General features: G+C 39.9%; 1 protein-coding gene across 4 annotated transcripts in view; it reads right to left on the bottom strand.

Moving 5' to 3' along the window:
* The window catches only part of unkl (unk like zinc finger), a 58,408-nt gene that overhangs the window by 9,992 nt on the left and 31,802 nt on the right, over positions 1-16,614 (bottom strand). For 3 of the 4 annotated variants that reach the window (XM_020518604.2, XM_048609294.1, XM_048609295.1), the window contains 3 exons: positions 11,766-11,858; positions 8,068-8,286; positions 3,348-3,550 (listed from right to left, as the gene is read on the bottom strand). In XM_020518604.2, the coding sequence (XP_020374193.1) occupies positions 3,348-3,550; positions 8,068-8,286; positions 11,766-11,858 (515 nt within the window). Of the gene's footprint in view, positions 1-3,347; positions 3,551-8,067; positions 8,287-11,765; positions 11,859-14,536; positions 14,638-16,614 lie in introns of those variants that run through there. The other variant, XM_048609296.1, reaches the window with a different exon arrangement.

The raw sequence follows: 16,614 nt of genomic DNA, 5'->3' as shown, positions 1-16,614 counted from the left end.
CTCATCACTCTGGGTGAAGTAACTTCTCATCAGTCCTAAATGGTTTACCCCTGTACTCTTAGACTGTGATCCCTGGTTCTGGACTTCCCCGCCATCGGGAACATCCTTCCTGCATCTAACCCGTCCCGTCTTGCTACAATGTCATCGGTTTCAATGAGGACACCACCCTGTCCCAACCCAACCTACATGCCTCCTTGTAACAACTGGTGTACAAGAACACCCAAGTCTCTATATGCATCTCCTCTCAATTTATAGCCATTTGGATGATAATCTGCCTTCCAATTGTTGCTATCGAAGTGGATAACCTAACATTTATCCACACAACATGGCAGCTGCCACATATTTGCCCACTCACTCAGCTTCTTCAAATTGCACTGAAGCATCGCTGCTTTCTCCTTGCAGCTCACCCGCCCACTCAGCTTTGCATCATCTGTAAATTTGACAATATTACGTTTAGTTCCCTCATCCAAATCATTGATATACGTTGTGAATATCTGAGCTCCTTGCACTGGTCCCCTCTGTACCCCACTAGCCACTGCCTGCCATTCAGAAAAAGATGTGTTTATTCCTCCTCTGTTTCCTATTGGCTAATTTGTTTTCTATCCATCTCAATACGCTATCTCCCATCCCATGGGCTTTAACTTTATACATTAATCCCTTATATGGGGCTTTGTTGAAAACCTTCTAAACGTCCAAATAAACCACACCCCTCATCAACTCCACGACATGCATTGAAAAATTCCAGTAGATTTGTCAAGCATAGATGTCCTTTCATAAACGCATGCTAACTCTGTCCAATCCTGCCACTATTTTCCATTAAATCTTATATAATGGACTCTTAACATTTTCCCCACTACTGATGTCAGACTGACTGGTCTATAATTCCCAGTTTTCTCTCTACCTCGCTTTTAAAATACAAGTTACATTACCTAACTTCCAATCTGTAGGAACTGTTCCAGAGTTTATAGAATCTTGGAAGATGACCATCAATGTGTACTCTGGGATAGAAATTCTCAGGTCCTGGGGATTTGCCACCCATCAATCCCAATTTCCCTTCAGTTTCTCCCTCTCACTGAAACCTGTGTTCCCAACATTCTGCTATTTAATTTGTGTCCTACCTTGTGAGCACAGAATCAAAGCATGTATTTAGTTGGTCATCCATTTCTTCGTTCCCCATTATAAAGTCTCTGTTTCTGTAAGGAAGCTATATTCGTCTTTACCAATCTTTTTCTCTTCGCATACTGATGGAAACTTTTACACAGGTCAGTTTTTATGCTCCCTACAAGCTCACTCTCGCACTTTGTTTTCCCTTTCTTAATCAATCCCTGTGTTTTCTTTGCTGAATTTTAAACTGCTCCCACTCCTCAGATCTGTGTTTTTTCTGGCTACATTGTATGGCTCTTCCTTGGATCACAATACTTTCTCTAATTTCCCTTGTTTGGCCACCTTTCCAGTTTTAATGTTAGGCCAGACAGGAAAGAACAATTGTTGCAGTTCTTTGAATTGTTTGCCATTGCCTTTCTACCATCATCCCTTTAAATTATGTTCCCCAATCCATCATAGCCAACTTGCATCTCATATCAGCGTAGTCTGCTCTCTTTAGATTCAGGACCCTGGTCTCACAATTAACTACGTCACTCTACACCTTGATGAAGAATTCTATTATGGTTGCTCACACTCAAGGGGTCTCGCACAACTAGATTACCAATTATTCCTTTCTCATTACACAATACCCAGTCTATGATGGCCTGTTCACGAGTTGGTTCCTCAATGTATTGGTCCATACACACAGATTAAATCACCTATAATTATAGAATTTCCTTTATTGCACATTTAATTTCCTGTTTAATGTCATTGCCAACAATGTCCCTACAGTTTGGGGGTCTCTATATACAACTCCCACTCATGGTTTTTGTCCCTTACTGTTTCTCAGCTCTACCCATACACATTCCACATTGTTGGAGCAAATATCCTTCCTAATTGCTGCATTAATTTCCTCTTTAACCAGCAAAGCAACTCTACTGCCTTTTCCTTTTTGTCTGTCTTCCCTAAGTACTGAATACCCTGGATGTTCAGTTCCCATCCCTTGTGACACTGCAGCCACGTCTCCATAATCCCAACCATATCATACCTGTTTTTAATCAATTTGCACGATTAATTCATCCACTTTATTGTGAACGCTTTGCACATTAAAAGGCACAAAGCATTAAGGCCTGTCGTTTTGACACAGTTATTCAATTCTCATTATTTTTCACCGTGGCCGCTTTGTTCTCGGGTATTGATTTCTCTACCTATCACTTTACCTATTCCCGTTTCTGTATTTTGTTCTTGGTCCTTGATTCCCCTTTTTCTGACTCCAAACAATGGTACCCACCCACCCCTGCCATTTCAGTTTAAAGCCTCTCCATTTACTCTTTGGAATATTCCCCGAGGCCATCAGTGCTGGTCCTGCCCAAGTGCGACCCATCTTGTTTGTACTAGTCTCATCTCCCCCAGAATCAGTCCCAATTCCCCAGAAATCTGAAACCAATCCCCTCGTATCTCTTCAGTCAGGTATTCATTTGATAGATCCTGCTATTTCTTCCAACTAGTACATGGCACTGATCCTGGACAACAATACCTTCAACACAATACTTTTCAACTTGTGTCCGAACTCGCTATATTCTGCTTTCAGGACCTCACCCCTTTTAAAACCTATGTCATTTGTACTAATATGTACCACAACCAACAGCTGTTCACCCTCCCACTCTGTAACCATTCTGAGACCACCTCAACCCTAGAATCAGGGAGGCAGCATAGCAATGCATCCCATTGCATGATAGAAATAGTGCCTAATGCCAAGCAATTACATGGTAGGACATGACAGATATTTGGAAATGTTCAAAATCAGATAAAATCAACTTTGATAAGTGTAATGTTAGTTGAAATGGATTTTTGCTTAGCCCATGGTCCTTCCCTGGCAATGATTTGTTACAGTAGATTCTGAGTAGTGTGTCATGTGCAGTTGGTGAGATGTAACAGGATCAGTACGCTTCCAAAAGCAATTGATCATTAGCAACTTAACCAAACTCAAAACGAAGAGGTCACTCCTTCCATAGCAATGAATGGCTACTTCAATTATGAGCAAAGCCACTTTTACACAAGAATCCCAAGATTCAAACTGACATCAACAGCTTCTAAACTTCAGCCTGCTTTCTTGGTTAGGACTGATCCAAATTCTTTGTTAAGCTATCAGTGGATCCACAATTTATAAGCTTTTCACTAAGTATTCCTCATATTCACAGTGCAGCGAGAGGACCTATTACCGCAAGCTTTTAAATTTGGACATGTATCTCTTTCACACTCACCTGCTTCACTTGCTGCCATGAATCTTCCCATTGTTTGATTTTTCGCTTAGCCTCCTCGAGTTCTCTTCGCACTCTGGCCAGCTCACTGTTGCTGGAGCCAGCAGAGGTGGTTGTGGCACTACTACTGAATACTGGAGATGGGCTTGGAGAGAAATTCCCACTAACAAAGTGATCCCAGATACTGCCAGAAACACCATTCAAACCTAATTGATTCAAAACAGATGACAAACAGTGTTTGATTAAAAGAAGAAGATGGGCATCAAAACGACATGGCTTCTCATCATTATACAAAATTTAGGCCTAAAGCAAATGAATGGCAGCAACTGTTTCCAGAGTTCCTGATTCTACTTTGCCTCAAATTAGTTTATCTAAATTCTTTCCCTCATTTCTTCAATTTAAAAAGTTACCTTTTTTACTTGTTTATTGATTCATTTTTTCTGAGATACTTAGCTTTTTAATCTGGTTTAGAAAATGGTTTTTCATTTATTTTGACTTCAGGGAAAGAGGATGGGCATGTCAGTTACTTGCTTAAATGTGGTACACTTTTCCAAGTCTCTTTGCTCTTGGCTTTGACAAGTCGAAACAGGATCTTTGCAAAAGTTTTAGTTTATCTAAACAGGGCAGAAATCACCAAAACTTTTGAAAAGTTATGGCATAGTGGGCGAGATTATCAAGAAACATAACAATCTATTGATTCAACAGACAATTTGCAATGCATTGATAATAACATGCTCAGGTTTGTTTTACATTATTTGTTCATGGGATGTGACCATTTCTTGGGAGGCAAAGCAGGATTTATTCCTCAACTCCAATGGCTTGGCAAAGTTCACGGTGATACGTCTTCTTAAATTGCTGCAGCACATTTCTTGCACATAGTCCCAAAGCGCTATTAGATAGGTAGGTAGGTAGGTGCAGGATTTTGATGCACACAAAGAATGGCATGTCTCTCAATCCCTCACAGAAGGCACTGATTCTTGCTAAAGTCTGGTCCCATTTGTGCTCAAAATCCAGGATTTGAATGTGGGACCTTTTGTATTCACACAGTAATATGCCCAAGAGTTCCTTCATTCACTAGAATGGTTATATATCTATAATTTACCCAAAATATTCTGTACCTGTGCAAGTTATGACTTTTTATACTATAAATTGCTACAGCCACATCTATAATGTTATCAGGGATATGGAACTTCATGTTTTCATTAAAACAGCAATAGTGAAAGATAGTTTTCAATGGGTATTCAAGATCATGAGGGCATTGACTAGGTAAATAAGCAGAAACTATTTATGGTGGCAGAAGGATTGGTAACCAGGGACACAGATAGAACAACAAGAGGATAACAGATCTGTATTATTAACAGGGATAAGACTTACTATGTCTGAGAGAGAAGGATTGTAGGACCGCTCTGAACTCTCAAGTGTGCATCCTATGCGATGTGTGAACTGCAGTTTAGTTCCAACATCCGAGACAACCAAATGTCAGCCATGATCTTACTAAATTGCACAGCATGCATGAGGGGCTGAATGACCTACGGAAGCGGACAGCAGCTGCAGCAACTGGCATCTCTGCAGCACATGCATGAAATTATGTTGTACACACAGGGTTACACGCACAGACTTGGCCAGTAATGAAGGGAAGCAGAGTAAAACCTGGAAATTACAGACCAGTCGGCCAGACCCTGGCAATGGGGAAATGTAAGAGTCCATTATAAAAAATTAATAGCTAAGGACTTGGAAAACAGTGGCAGCATCAGACAGTCAGCACGGATTTATGAAAGGGAAATCATAATTGACATATCTACTTGAATTCTTCTAGAATGTAACTAGTAGAGTGGGAATAAACAGGTCTTTTTCTGAATGGCAGGCTATGACTTGTGGGGTACCGCAGGGATCAGTGCAAGGAGCACATATATTCATAATATGTGTGGGACCTATTTGAATGTATGTGGCCCAAAATAAGGAACCTTAAAAAGAAAGGTGCAATTATATTGTTTGGTGCAGTCAAGAGGCCACCAACTAGTGGGAAAGACGGTGGAAAAGTAAAAGGATTTTACAAAGAGGCGCAAGAATTACTCAATAATTATAATGGTGGACTTAAATTATCTGCATATAGATTGGGATAATAGTAGTGTAAAAGAACAAGGTGCAAGAGCTTCCACAGGGTGTTCGGGAGAATCTTCTATAGCAGAATGTTTTCGGTCTAACGAGACTAGTCTAGCAATATGTCTTGTCTCATGGGAATGAGGCACGCTGAATGGAGAACAGCAAAGAGAACAATTAGGGAACAGTGGTCATTGTTCAACAAGGTTCAGATTGGCTAGAAGAAATCATCCAGTGTAATTGATAGGAAAGCCAATTTCAGTTGAATGAATCTGAGATAAATTAGAATCAAACGTTGGTAGATAAAACTGTAAATGAATAATGGAGATATGGTTCTGGCATTGCCAAAGCTATGCCCTGTCTTTCTCCTCCAAGGAGCAAACAAATGTTCCATTGGTGTCAGAAGGGATAGAGATTCAAGTGAAGAAAAAGGTATACTCATAACTGATGTCAAGCAGATGATACAACCAAGAACCAGGGTGAATATTGAAAGTTTAGAAGGGAATTAGAAAAGCAAATAAAAGAAGCAAGAAGAGACTGGATAGCTAATATAAAAGTGAATCCAAAAGTATTGTTTAGGCATATAAATAGTAAAAATGTGTAGTAAAAGCAGCAGTGGGGATCATTACAAACCAACAAAGGATTTACACACATGGAGTTCAGGTATTAAATGAGTACTTTGCATATGTTTTGGCCTAGGAAGATATGAGCAGGTCAGGACAAAACAGAAAAGAGTTCAGGTATCTGAAGACTTTAAAACTGATAAGGCGGCAGCTTTGGTTAGGCTGTCTGTATTTAAAAATTGCTAAGGTGCAAGGAATGGATGAGATCCATCCAAGGTTATGAAGACAAGCGTGAATGGAAATCGTTAATGCACTGGCCATAATTTTTCAATCTTCCTTAAACTTACGAACAGTACCAGAATCCCAAAGAATTGTGAATATAAACACCTGATGTAAAGATAATGCTAGCCCGCGTAGGCTAATCATTTTAACCTGTGGTGCGGAAGCTTCTGGAAACAATAATTCAATACAAAATGAATAGCTGCTTGGACCAATGTGGGTTAATTATGGAAAGCCAGCATCTATTTATTCCGGTCAAATTGTACTCATCTAACTTATTGGAGGTCTTTAGTGAGAGCACATTGGGTGATGACGTGTGTGCGTGGACTTCCAAAACACATCTGATAAACTGCCATAATTGTGAACAATGTTAGAGCTCATGGAATAAAAAGGGACAGTAGCAACATGCATACAAAATTAGCTGCACAAATGCAATGGAGTTAAAGATTGTAGGGTTTTTTTTTGAATTGGAGAAACGTTTGCAATGGCGATCTCTATGCTCAGTGTTAGGTCCCCAAGAATGGACTGTATTGTAGTCAAATTTGTGTATGACACTAAGATTGGTAGGAAAGCAAGTTGTGAAGAAAAAAGCCTTCAAAAGGGATATAGGTAGATTAAATGTGTTGGAAAAGATATGGCAGATGTGAGTATAGTGTGGCATGTGAACTTAACCAGTTTGGTAAAAATAATAGAAAAGCGGAATATGATTTTAATAGAGAAAATGCTGCAGTACAAAAATATCTGGGTATCGGCGTATAGGAATGCGACATTAGCATGCAAATTTAATAAGCCTTTATTGAAATGGAAGGCATATAAAATCAGCGAAGTCTTGCTACAACTGTATAGGCCATTTCTGAGACCACACCTTGAATACTGTGTATAGTTCTGATCTCCTCAAAAAGGGATATAATGAAATTAGAAGCAGTTTAGAAAAAATGCACCAGGGGTTGCAACAAGGGGTTCAGTAGGTTGAAAATGTATTCATTGGAATTAAGAGGAACGAAAGGTGATCTTATTGAAACATAAGATTCGGAGGGTGCTTGACAGGTTGCTTCTTGTGGCAGAGTCCAGAACAAAGAGTACAAAAAAAAATTTAAACTGAAAATGAGGAGGCTGTTAATCTTTGTAATTCGGTTCCCAAATGAGCAACAGTTTTTAATACATCCAAGGTTGAGTTAGTCAGGTTTTTGACTGACAAATGAGTCAAGGGTCATGTGGGCAGGCAGGAAAATGGAGTTAAGATCACAAATCAGATCAGCTTTGATCTTACTGAATGGCAGAGCAGGCTCAAGGGATCAAATGGTCTCCTCCTGCCCCCACTTTGTTCTTATGCCTTCTGCTCTTCCTGATGTAGGTTAATGATAAACACCAAGTGAAGACCTTTCACACATTTAATGATACGCAAGTCATTCAGTCTTTTCTACAGTTCTCTGGAAAACTCATCACCGGAATTCATCTGTGCTACCACCACCAGCAGCCAACCTCGTGTCTCTGCTAACCCCGCTTGCTGCCATGATGTTTAAGGCATTCTTTCCAGGACAAGCCCAACTTGCAAAGACAATGTCAATCTGTGAGAAGCTCTTACTCTTTCACCATTACAAACTATTCGGTATGTTAAACAAGACTATTTAAAAGTCCTTGAAAGACGAATAAAATTACAGAAATATTACTTCAAAATGTAAAGTCTGTCCTCAGTTCAACTGCAGATTTTCTAAAAATTAAATTTAAAGCTACTCAAATCAAAACGTGCAACAAATCTGGGGAAGTCTACAAAGACTTACCTAAGGAACTGTGAGAGGAGGCTGAAGTACCCAGGAGAGCATGCTCAGACTTTGATGACTGCTGAGACTGCTGTTGTGGAGCCATGCTGGTCGAAAGAAAAGACTGGGAAAGGGAACCAAGTGGAGAAGCAGATAGGGAAGAAGAAGAATGCAAGGATGAAGAGCGGGCAAGTGATCCTGGAATATTTACAGGTGCTGAACTGCCCAATAATCTCTGACCTGTGATAACAAAATAAATGACTATTAAAAAAAAACATATTCTTACATGAGAAGACATGATGCATTGCAAAGTTTACCTTCATTTAATTCTGGGCACAAACAGCTCAGTATTCAGTTGAAGACTTAAAATTTGTATCATTGCCTCCTCCATTCTATACGGCTTTGCTGTTCTCAATCCAACCTATAAAAGTGAGAACAGGGCAGGATTTCTTTGTGGAAACAATCTGTAGCCAAGATTGCTAATAGGATGTACACCAATAGGATTCAGAAAAAGTAAAAGACTGCTGAAAACACAGTGTGTCAAAGACAAAGCAAAGTGACTTCATAACTTGCTCAAAGATTGTAGCTTTGGGATCCATTCCAAAGATGTCAGCATTTGCTCTAGGCCAACATGCTAGCACAGTACTGACAGGACTGACACTGAAGGGCGGATTGTTGGGATCTTGTTCACAGATTTACTTCTGCACTTCCCCAAGAAACAGTGATCACATTTCCAAAGTCAGCGCTAAACATGTGAAATTTCTTGGATTGATATAGTGTCTTTTCTTAAAAGCTTTTTATTTGAAATTTAAACCTTTAATGTTTGTTTTTGAAGGGGAGGCAATGGCTTAGCGGTATTATTGCTAGACTTTTAAGAATCTATTGATGACCATGGAGCCATTGTCAACTGTTAGATAAACCCATCTCGTTCACCAATGTTACCTAGGGAAGGAAATCTGCCATCCTCACTTGGCCTGGCCTACATATGACTCCAGACCCACAGCAATGTTGTTGATTCTCAATTGCCCTCCGAAATGGCCGACCAAGCCATTCATTTGCATCAATTACTAAAAAGTCTCAAAGAAATGAAACCGAGCAGATCACCTGGCATTGACTTAGGCAGTGGAAAAGTCAACGGCAAAAACCAGCCCTGTTGACCTTGCAAAATTCTCCTTAGTAACATCAGAGGGCTAGTGCCAAAAAACTGGGACAGCTATCTCAAAGAATAGTTAACCAATAGCCTGACATTGTCTGTAATCTATGATTCTATGAGCTTGACTATGTCCCACACTCCACCATCACCACCCCTGGATACGTCGTGTCCCACCAGCAGGACAGATCCAGCAGAGGTGGCGGCACAGTGGTACAGTCAGAAGGGAATTGCCCTGGGAGTTCTCAACATTGACTCTGGACCTCATGAAGTCTCATGGCTTCAGGTTAAACATGGGCAAGGAAACCTCCTACTGATTACCATGTACCATCCTCCCTTGGTTGATGAATCGATTCTCCATATTTAACAACACGTGGAGGAAGCGCTGAGGATGGCAAGGGCAAGAGTACAAAATGCACTCTGGGTGGGGGATTTCAATGTCCACCACCAAGACTAGCTTGGCAGCAATACTACTGATTGAGCTGGTCAGGCCCTAAACAACATAGCTGCTAGATTGGATCTGCAACAGATGGTGACGGGACCAACAACAGGGAGAAACATACTTGACCTCATCCTTACCAATCTACTGCAAATCATTGGAAATGTTTCATGCTTCCACCATCATTTACTCTTGCTTACTATATGGTAACCTGTTTCCCAGAGACAAATTACTACTTGTTTTAGATAGTATTTCATAACTTTAAAGGTGCACAGAATTGTCTCTCATTTCGGGGCGGCACTGTAGCTCAGTGGGTATCACTACTGCCTCACAGTGCCAGAGACTCTGGTTCGATTCCACCTGTGACTGTGTGTGGAGTTTGCATGTTCTCCCCATGTCTGTGTGGGTTTCCTCCCATAGTCCAAAGATGTTCAGGGTAGGTGGACTGGCCATGATAAATTGCGCATAGCATTCAGGGAGGTGTAGATTAGGTGGGATAGACATGGGGAAAATGCAGGGGTAGGGGAATGAATCAGGGTGGGATGCTCTTTGGAGGGGTGGTGTGGACTTGTTGGACTGAATGGCCTGTTTCCACACTGTAGGGATTCTATGAATAATGCAGTGAGCAAATAAAGAAGGGCTACTCCACAGCCACACCCACCACCGCACCAAATTTTTCACTCTGTGCATGCAACAAATCTGAGGCATTAAAATAGACTAACAGCAAGAAAAAGCTGGTAACCACTGTTTAATTCTCCAAGAATTTACCAAATAGGTGCAGGATGGGTTACTAGGATTAATGTGTCTCTCAGGTGAAGAACAGAGGTAAATAGTCAGGGATCCTGTTGTTTATTAACTAGTAGGCCTGCTGGAAGAACTGGATGTGTAATGAAATGAGGAGCCTAAGATATCATCTCCCATACAGCCAGTCAAATAACTTGCGTGACACACACTGCATTCACAAATGGATTTAGGCAATTAGTTGGCCTACTGGTGGTGTTGATTTTCACACTCAATGAGAGCTATTAGCACCGTTGATCAGTTGGGCGTCAGGGATCACTTAGTGGGGTTGTCATTTACTATGATCAGTATCCAGTGGTAGTCAACTAAAAGTAACTCTCATGATGTTTGCAGTGAAGTACAGGCCAGTTTAAAAAATGTTAAATTATTCACATGTGTAACAGCAAGGTCAGATTATTGCAGTGGCAGTGGGAATACTGTACAATCCAAGGTTACTGTCACAGATATTCCTCCATCATCCTAATCTTTCTCCATGGTCATCTGGAAGGAAGCTTCAAATACACTCCACTCTCTTTCAATGTTGACTGAAAAGGGCACTTAGTTGGGAGAAACAACTGAAGCACTCCTTTGGAGATAGTAGGAACTGTCGATGCTGGAGAATCTGAGATAACAAAAGGTGTAGAGCTGCAGAAAATTTTCTGAAGGGTCCAGACCCAAAGTGTCAGCTTTCCTGCTCCTCTGATGCTGCCTGGCCTGCTGTGTTCATCCAGTTCTACATCTTGTTATCTCTGAAGCACTCCTTTCCCGGTTTCTGCACTTCAATAATTTTGAAATTGTTCAATCTTTGCTTCATTAAATCATTCCTGCAACTGGCATTGTTCCAACTGCAGTCGAGTAATAGCTAATCATTATTAAGAAATGAATGCAAAAGTATTTAATTGGGACATTATGGTGGCTAAATTTTCACTGGTCTAATTAATGTGGCAACCAATGGCCATGAGTTTGGTGCATGACATTCCCATTTAAAAAGCCCCAGTAAAGCCCTGAACTCCTGTACCAAAATGATTTTTGCAGTCCCTTCATTTGGAAGATTATGGTAGTTGAATTTTAATTAGCCTAATCAACTCAGCAGGTCAGAATGATCATTTTGGGTCATCATAGTTCACATCAGAAAGCTCCAGTTGGGCTCTACAAGAACGTGCTTCATTTTCACATATGCACACTTGGCCATTCACAGTTGAATTAATAGACCAATTTCACTTGTCAAACCAAAGTTCAACATGTACCTAAAAATGAAAACACACAGGCAGTATAATTGAAGTCTATTTAGCCCTAGAATTAGGTCTTTTTTTTTGCTCATTTGCTGAATTCAGCTGTGTTCTTGGTTACCTTTTAATCCTATGTCCCCAGTATCTTGATCCTCTAATTCCTTATCAAGAGATGCAACATTTACGTCACTAAAATGAAGATCTAAAGCAGAACCTGGAACAGAAAAGGAAACTTCATTATTCAGTCAAAGCAAAATCATATCAACAGCTTGAACATATTCTGTGCTTCTATCATGGGCAATTCATGTGTTGAACGATCAACCTTAGCCTTATCAGTATAGGAAAAGACAAGCAATTATTGACATTAGTAAAAGTCTTTTTGGTGGTTTGTCTCAGAAGCATCATTGCTGTAACAACGAGACACATAACAAGATCAGGAAATGTAGATCTTCCAGTTCTGCAGTCACCAATCTCAAAATGTTAACACTGCTTTCTTCCCACCAATGCTAACAGAACTGCTGAGTTTCTCCAGCAATTTGTTTTTGATGTAGATCTTCCAGTACTAGGTGCAACCTCAAAAAACTGTACACCTCTTTTAGTCTATGAATGACAAAAGTTGTGAAAAGCAGGTCACGTATAACAACATTTTAGCAGCACATCAGTTATCACATTTGTAATGATTTGCAATACAGAGTTCTTGTACACATGAAGAATGTGATTAGAAAAACTGTCACTGAATATAATGGATCTTTGTACTTCTGACACTAAGAAAGTGATTTTTCAGATCAATTGCTTTCAGTTAACCTAAAATTACTGTTTTTCTTCAGAGCCACTAATAATTTCCCTATGCAGGGAAACATGATACATTGACTTAAGAAATGAGAATCCCCAAAGAATAAAACCAGAAGCTTCCCTGATGCTTCAATTTTGGTATACAGTATTGACCTACGCCAAACACATCATCTCATTCACACTGTGCTGACCTAGCCAACTTCAATCACAATAACAGTGGGGTTGATACAGTTGGGCTCACTTTTTAACAAGAAAAAGCTCCTGATCACAAGCCAGTGCACAAGCGGATGGTGTGAGCGGATGGAACTGAGCTCAATTACAATATGTTCTCTCATTAAACAGATAATAGATGTATCAGTTGGAATGAGTTATGAAGAATGATAACTTAAGCAAGGGAATGGAACCCCAGAGGGAGGAGAACAGTAATTAAATGAAGCGGTCACGCGCAATACAGGAATCAACATAAAAAATAAATACAACTCTTCATCCATGCCAAACTTCAAAAATCCCTGTCCAATCTGCCTCGTTATTATGAAAGATGTGATTCCTTGCTGGGGTACAATTCCACAGGTCCTGTTAACATGCTGGGATCTTGCCCTTAACCACAAATTAGTCATGACAATTTTCATCTTCATTTGACATCCATTTTCAAGGCCAGATACCGAGAGTCAGGAAATCCAGCTGTTTATCTCTTCCTAACTCAGAAGAGCTGAGGCCAATTATAATAACCTACAACCCTTCTGACTGAGGTAACACGCTCTATATTGGACAAGGAACAGAAACAGCATCTTCATAATTCAAACAAAACTATTCCTAATTTAATCAACTTGGCAAAGAAAAGGTGTTCCAATTAAAAACAAATGTAAACTTTACTTTGAACGTACAGGTTGAAATAAAATCTTAACTGCAAAAATAAGATGCTTTCACAGCTACCAGCACAAGGTAGGTTACAACCACCAACAACATTAAATACAATTTATCAGTCTCTTCCACATTGATGATAAAAGGCTAAAGTTCACTGCTGTAACAGTCAAAGGACACAGATGTTAGCTAGCATGGTTCTTTACCAAGTATTTTATATACCAGGTAGAAACAGGGAATATGCCAACCCAATTAGTGCAATGAAAGTTCAGAGACACAAAGGACTCAATTATTCTCATATGTTCTTTTCTTAACTGGTAAAGCACAAGTCCAAGAACACAAGCCGAAATGTTACATAAAGAGTTAAATGAACATTTTTTCTGAAGTTACACTGGAGGGGTACTGTAAGGTGCAATATCTGTTACAATAACAAAATGTCTTCACTAAGTAATTATTAGTGATCTCGGGGCTACTGAAAGTCAAAATTTTATCAGCATCATTGTACCTGAAGGGGGGCATCTAGGGGGCAGACCCATGAGCATTGCCAGCGTCTTATACCTTATCTACGTGACTATTATTTGTGCTCAAGCCTTAGTACTGAGTGTTGCAGGCCATTAAACTGCTGAGAATGTCAATTCTCTGCTATTCGTACATACACTTCCAGTACAGACTGCTGTACAGTGTCCTGGACTAAGCCTTCCCCCATCCTCAACGTCAGGAGCATCAAGTCCCATTGTACAACCCAACAGAGACTGTCTGACTCAACAGACATGAACTTTACTACCAAGCCATCGAGGGGAGCTATTTAACTCAACAGCTAAACATAGTCGCAGGATTTAATACAAAAAAGTATTATTCTAATATCTTAATAACATAAGATGCAGCTTTTTTGAGTCAACACATCTGTGCACAAACTGAACTGACTTCTCTACACTTGAAGGTTGCATTGAAAACAAGCAGGCTTAAATACAATACCAGTTTAAATACAAACTGCACATAGTACTGAAGAGATCACATTCCTTCTCAAAACACCACCAGAACTTTGACCTGTTCAAGCTCTGGTATTATCATCCAACCAATAAACGTAAGAAATTCAGACCATTTGTAGTTATTTTCCCTTATTGTGAGTTTTCATTACCGTTCAGCTCATTAAAACATACACTGCAACGTTTTAGTAATAATGAGATGTTGCTGTTAAAAACTTAGCAGAAAGACAATACAAGAATTGTGAATTCTCACGTAAATGTGTCCTCAGCTTGGCGGAATAAACTGTGTAGTTCAGGACTCGTGCTGGCCTTCTGACTGCTGAGTCACTCTGCACCAGCCTCTATTCCACACCCATTTCTAGTTCAACATCCCCCCCCACATACAAACTGACTAATCACAGCAATTTACATCACGTGTTCTCAGCAGCCTAACAGAACTGCCAGAGCAATCTGACACCTCAATGGAAAAACTGGGCGAGTTAGCCACCAAATTTAACTCTATAAATGCCAAGCCAGCTCAGTCAGCTTAATAGTGCAGCATCACAATGGTTCCATACATGCTCTGATACTAAGATCAGCAAGTCTGCTCAATATTGCAGCACCAGTACAAAGCAGAACACACCCAGATTATATAATCAAGCCTGCTCAACACTGAGGCATCACTAATATACAGTGCATACCCTAATATTTTATTAATAGCAAAAGTTCAATACATAAGCTTACTTTGGAATGGAGGCCTAAAATATTAAATAAGTTTAGTCTTCGAGTGAAGAGAATTTCAAAGGTACACAATTCTAAAGAAATTTCTGCTCATCTCAAGTCTTAAATGGCAGACCCCTTAACTTAAGATGTAGCCCAGAGTTCGAGACTCTTGGCACCTGTGAAGCCCTCTCTATCTTAGCTACTCCAATGAGATTACACATCCTGCTTCCTAATTCGAAAGATGCTATGCAAAATCCAGTCAATCTCCCATACTACTTGACTTTCACTTCAAATATAAAAAATGAAAACTAGCAGAAGTCTGGTTTTCTAATGCTCAATGTGAAGGAATTTCAAGAAAAGTATATGCCCCAAACAACCTGCTCTTTGTATGGGGCAAAGGTCTTATTGTCGCACAATTGTTATTTAAAGTTTAAACAAATTTTATCAAGAAAGATTATTCTTCCAAACACAGGCTTTGCTAGAATTTATTTGAAAGCAAATTAACTCCACTCGACCTTTACTAGATACATTTACAGTAATGCATCGTTCAGAGTCTCAACACACAAGTGACATTCCTTTCCTACATATTAATTGTTTGAAGCTAATCCATTATTCACAAGATTTTCCATCTTTAACCAGAATAAGTTTCTGACCGCATTTCCCGGTCATGATGAAGACCTTTCTAACATGTCCCAACTCTGCAAATAAAACCCTCAGCCAGGCCTCAGTTTCATTTAGACTGGACTAGTCCAATGCACTCTTGATCATCCTCCAGCTTTTGCTGTCCTTTGTAAACCTGAGCTCACCAGAATTCTGCTACTTATGCCCTAAATCCCATTAAGAACTGGTCATCCATTTTGACCTTGTGCCTGTAAATCTACAATGGCTTCCAGTTTGACAACATCTCAGTTTTAAAGTTCTCATGTTTGTAACTCCCTCCATAATCTTGCCTCATTGCCGATAGCATGATGTCCTAGAGCCAGTCCACAATAGCAACATTTCAACTTTGGACGATCTCTGACTTTTACTCTTCTGTCAAAGTTAGTCAAACTTTCAGCAACCAAGGCTCTAGGTTCTCTCTAAATCTTGTCACCTCTTATTTCTAAAATGCTCATTAAAATCTCTCTTTGACTAAGCTTTTGATTATTTTCCCTAATATCTTTTTACATAGTTATAACACTCCAATGAAAAGCTTTGGTGTGTTACTATATTCAAAGGGTCTATTTAAGTGTACATTAGAACAGTACAGCACAGGAACAGGCCCTTCAGCCCACCTTGTCTGTGCTGACCACGAAGCCATGCCAAACTAACCCAATCTGCCTGCACATGATCCACATCCCTCCATTCCTTGCCTGTTTGTGTGTCTGTCTAAATGACTCTTAACTGTTGCTGTCACTTTCCCTGGCAGCACGGCCAGGCACTTGCCAACCTCTACACAAAAAAACCTTCCTCAAACATCCCCTTAAAACTATTCCTCTCTCATTTTAAATCTTTGCCACTAGTACTTGACATTTCCACTCCTGGAAAAGGACGCCAATTATCCACCCTTTCCATGCCTCTCAATTTTATATACTTCTTTCAGATGACACCTCGGGGCGAAATGTTGGGGAAAATGTTGGAGTCTATTAT

The sequence above is a fragment of the Rhincodon typus genome, chromosome 21, assembly GCF_021869965.1.
Source record: "Rhincodon typus isolate 14 chromosome 21, sRhiTyp1.1, whole genome shotgun sequence".
Lineage (NCBI taxonomy): Eukaryota > Metazoa > Chordata > Chondrichthyes > Orectolobiformes > Rhincodontidae > Rhincodon > Rhincodon typus.
The sequence above is the reverse complement of the archived record's forward strand: the minus strand, read 5'-3'. Positions and strand labels throughout refer to the sequence as shown.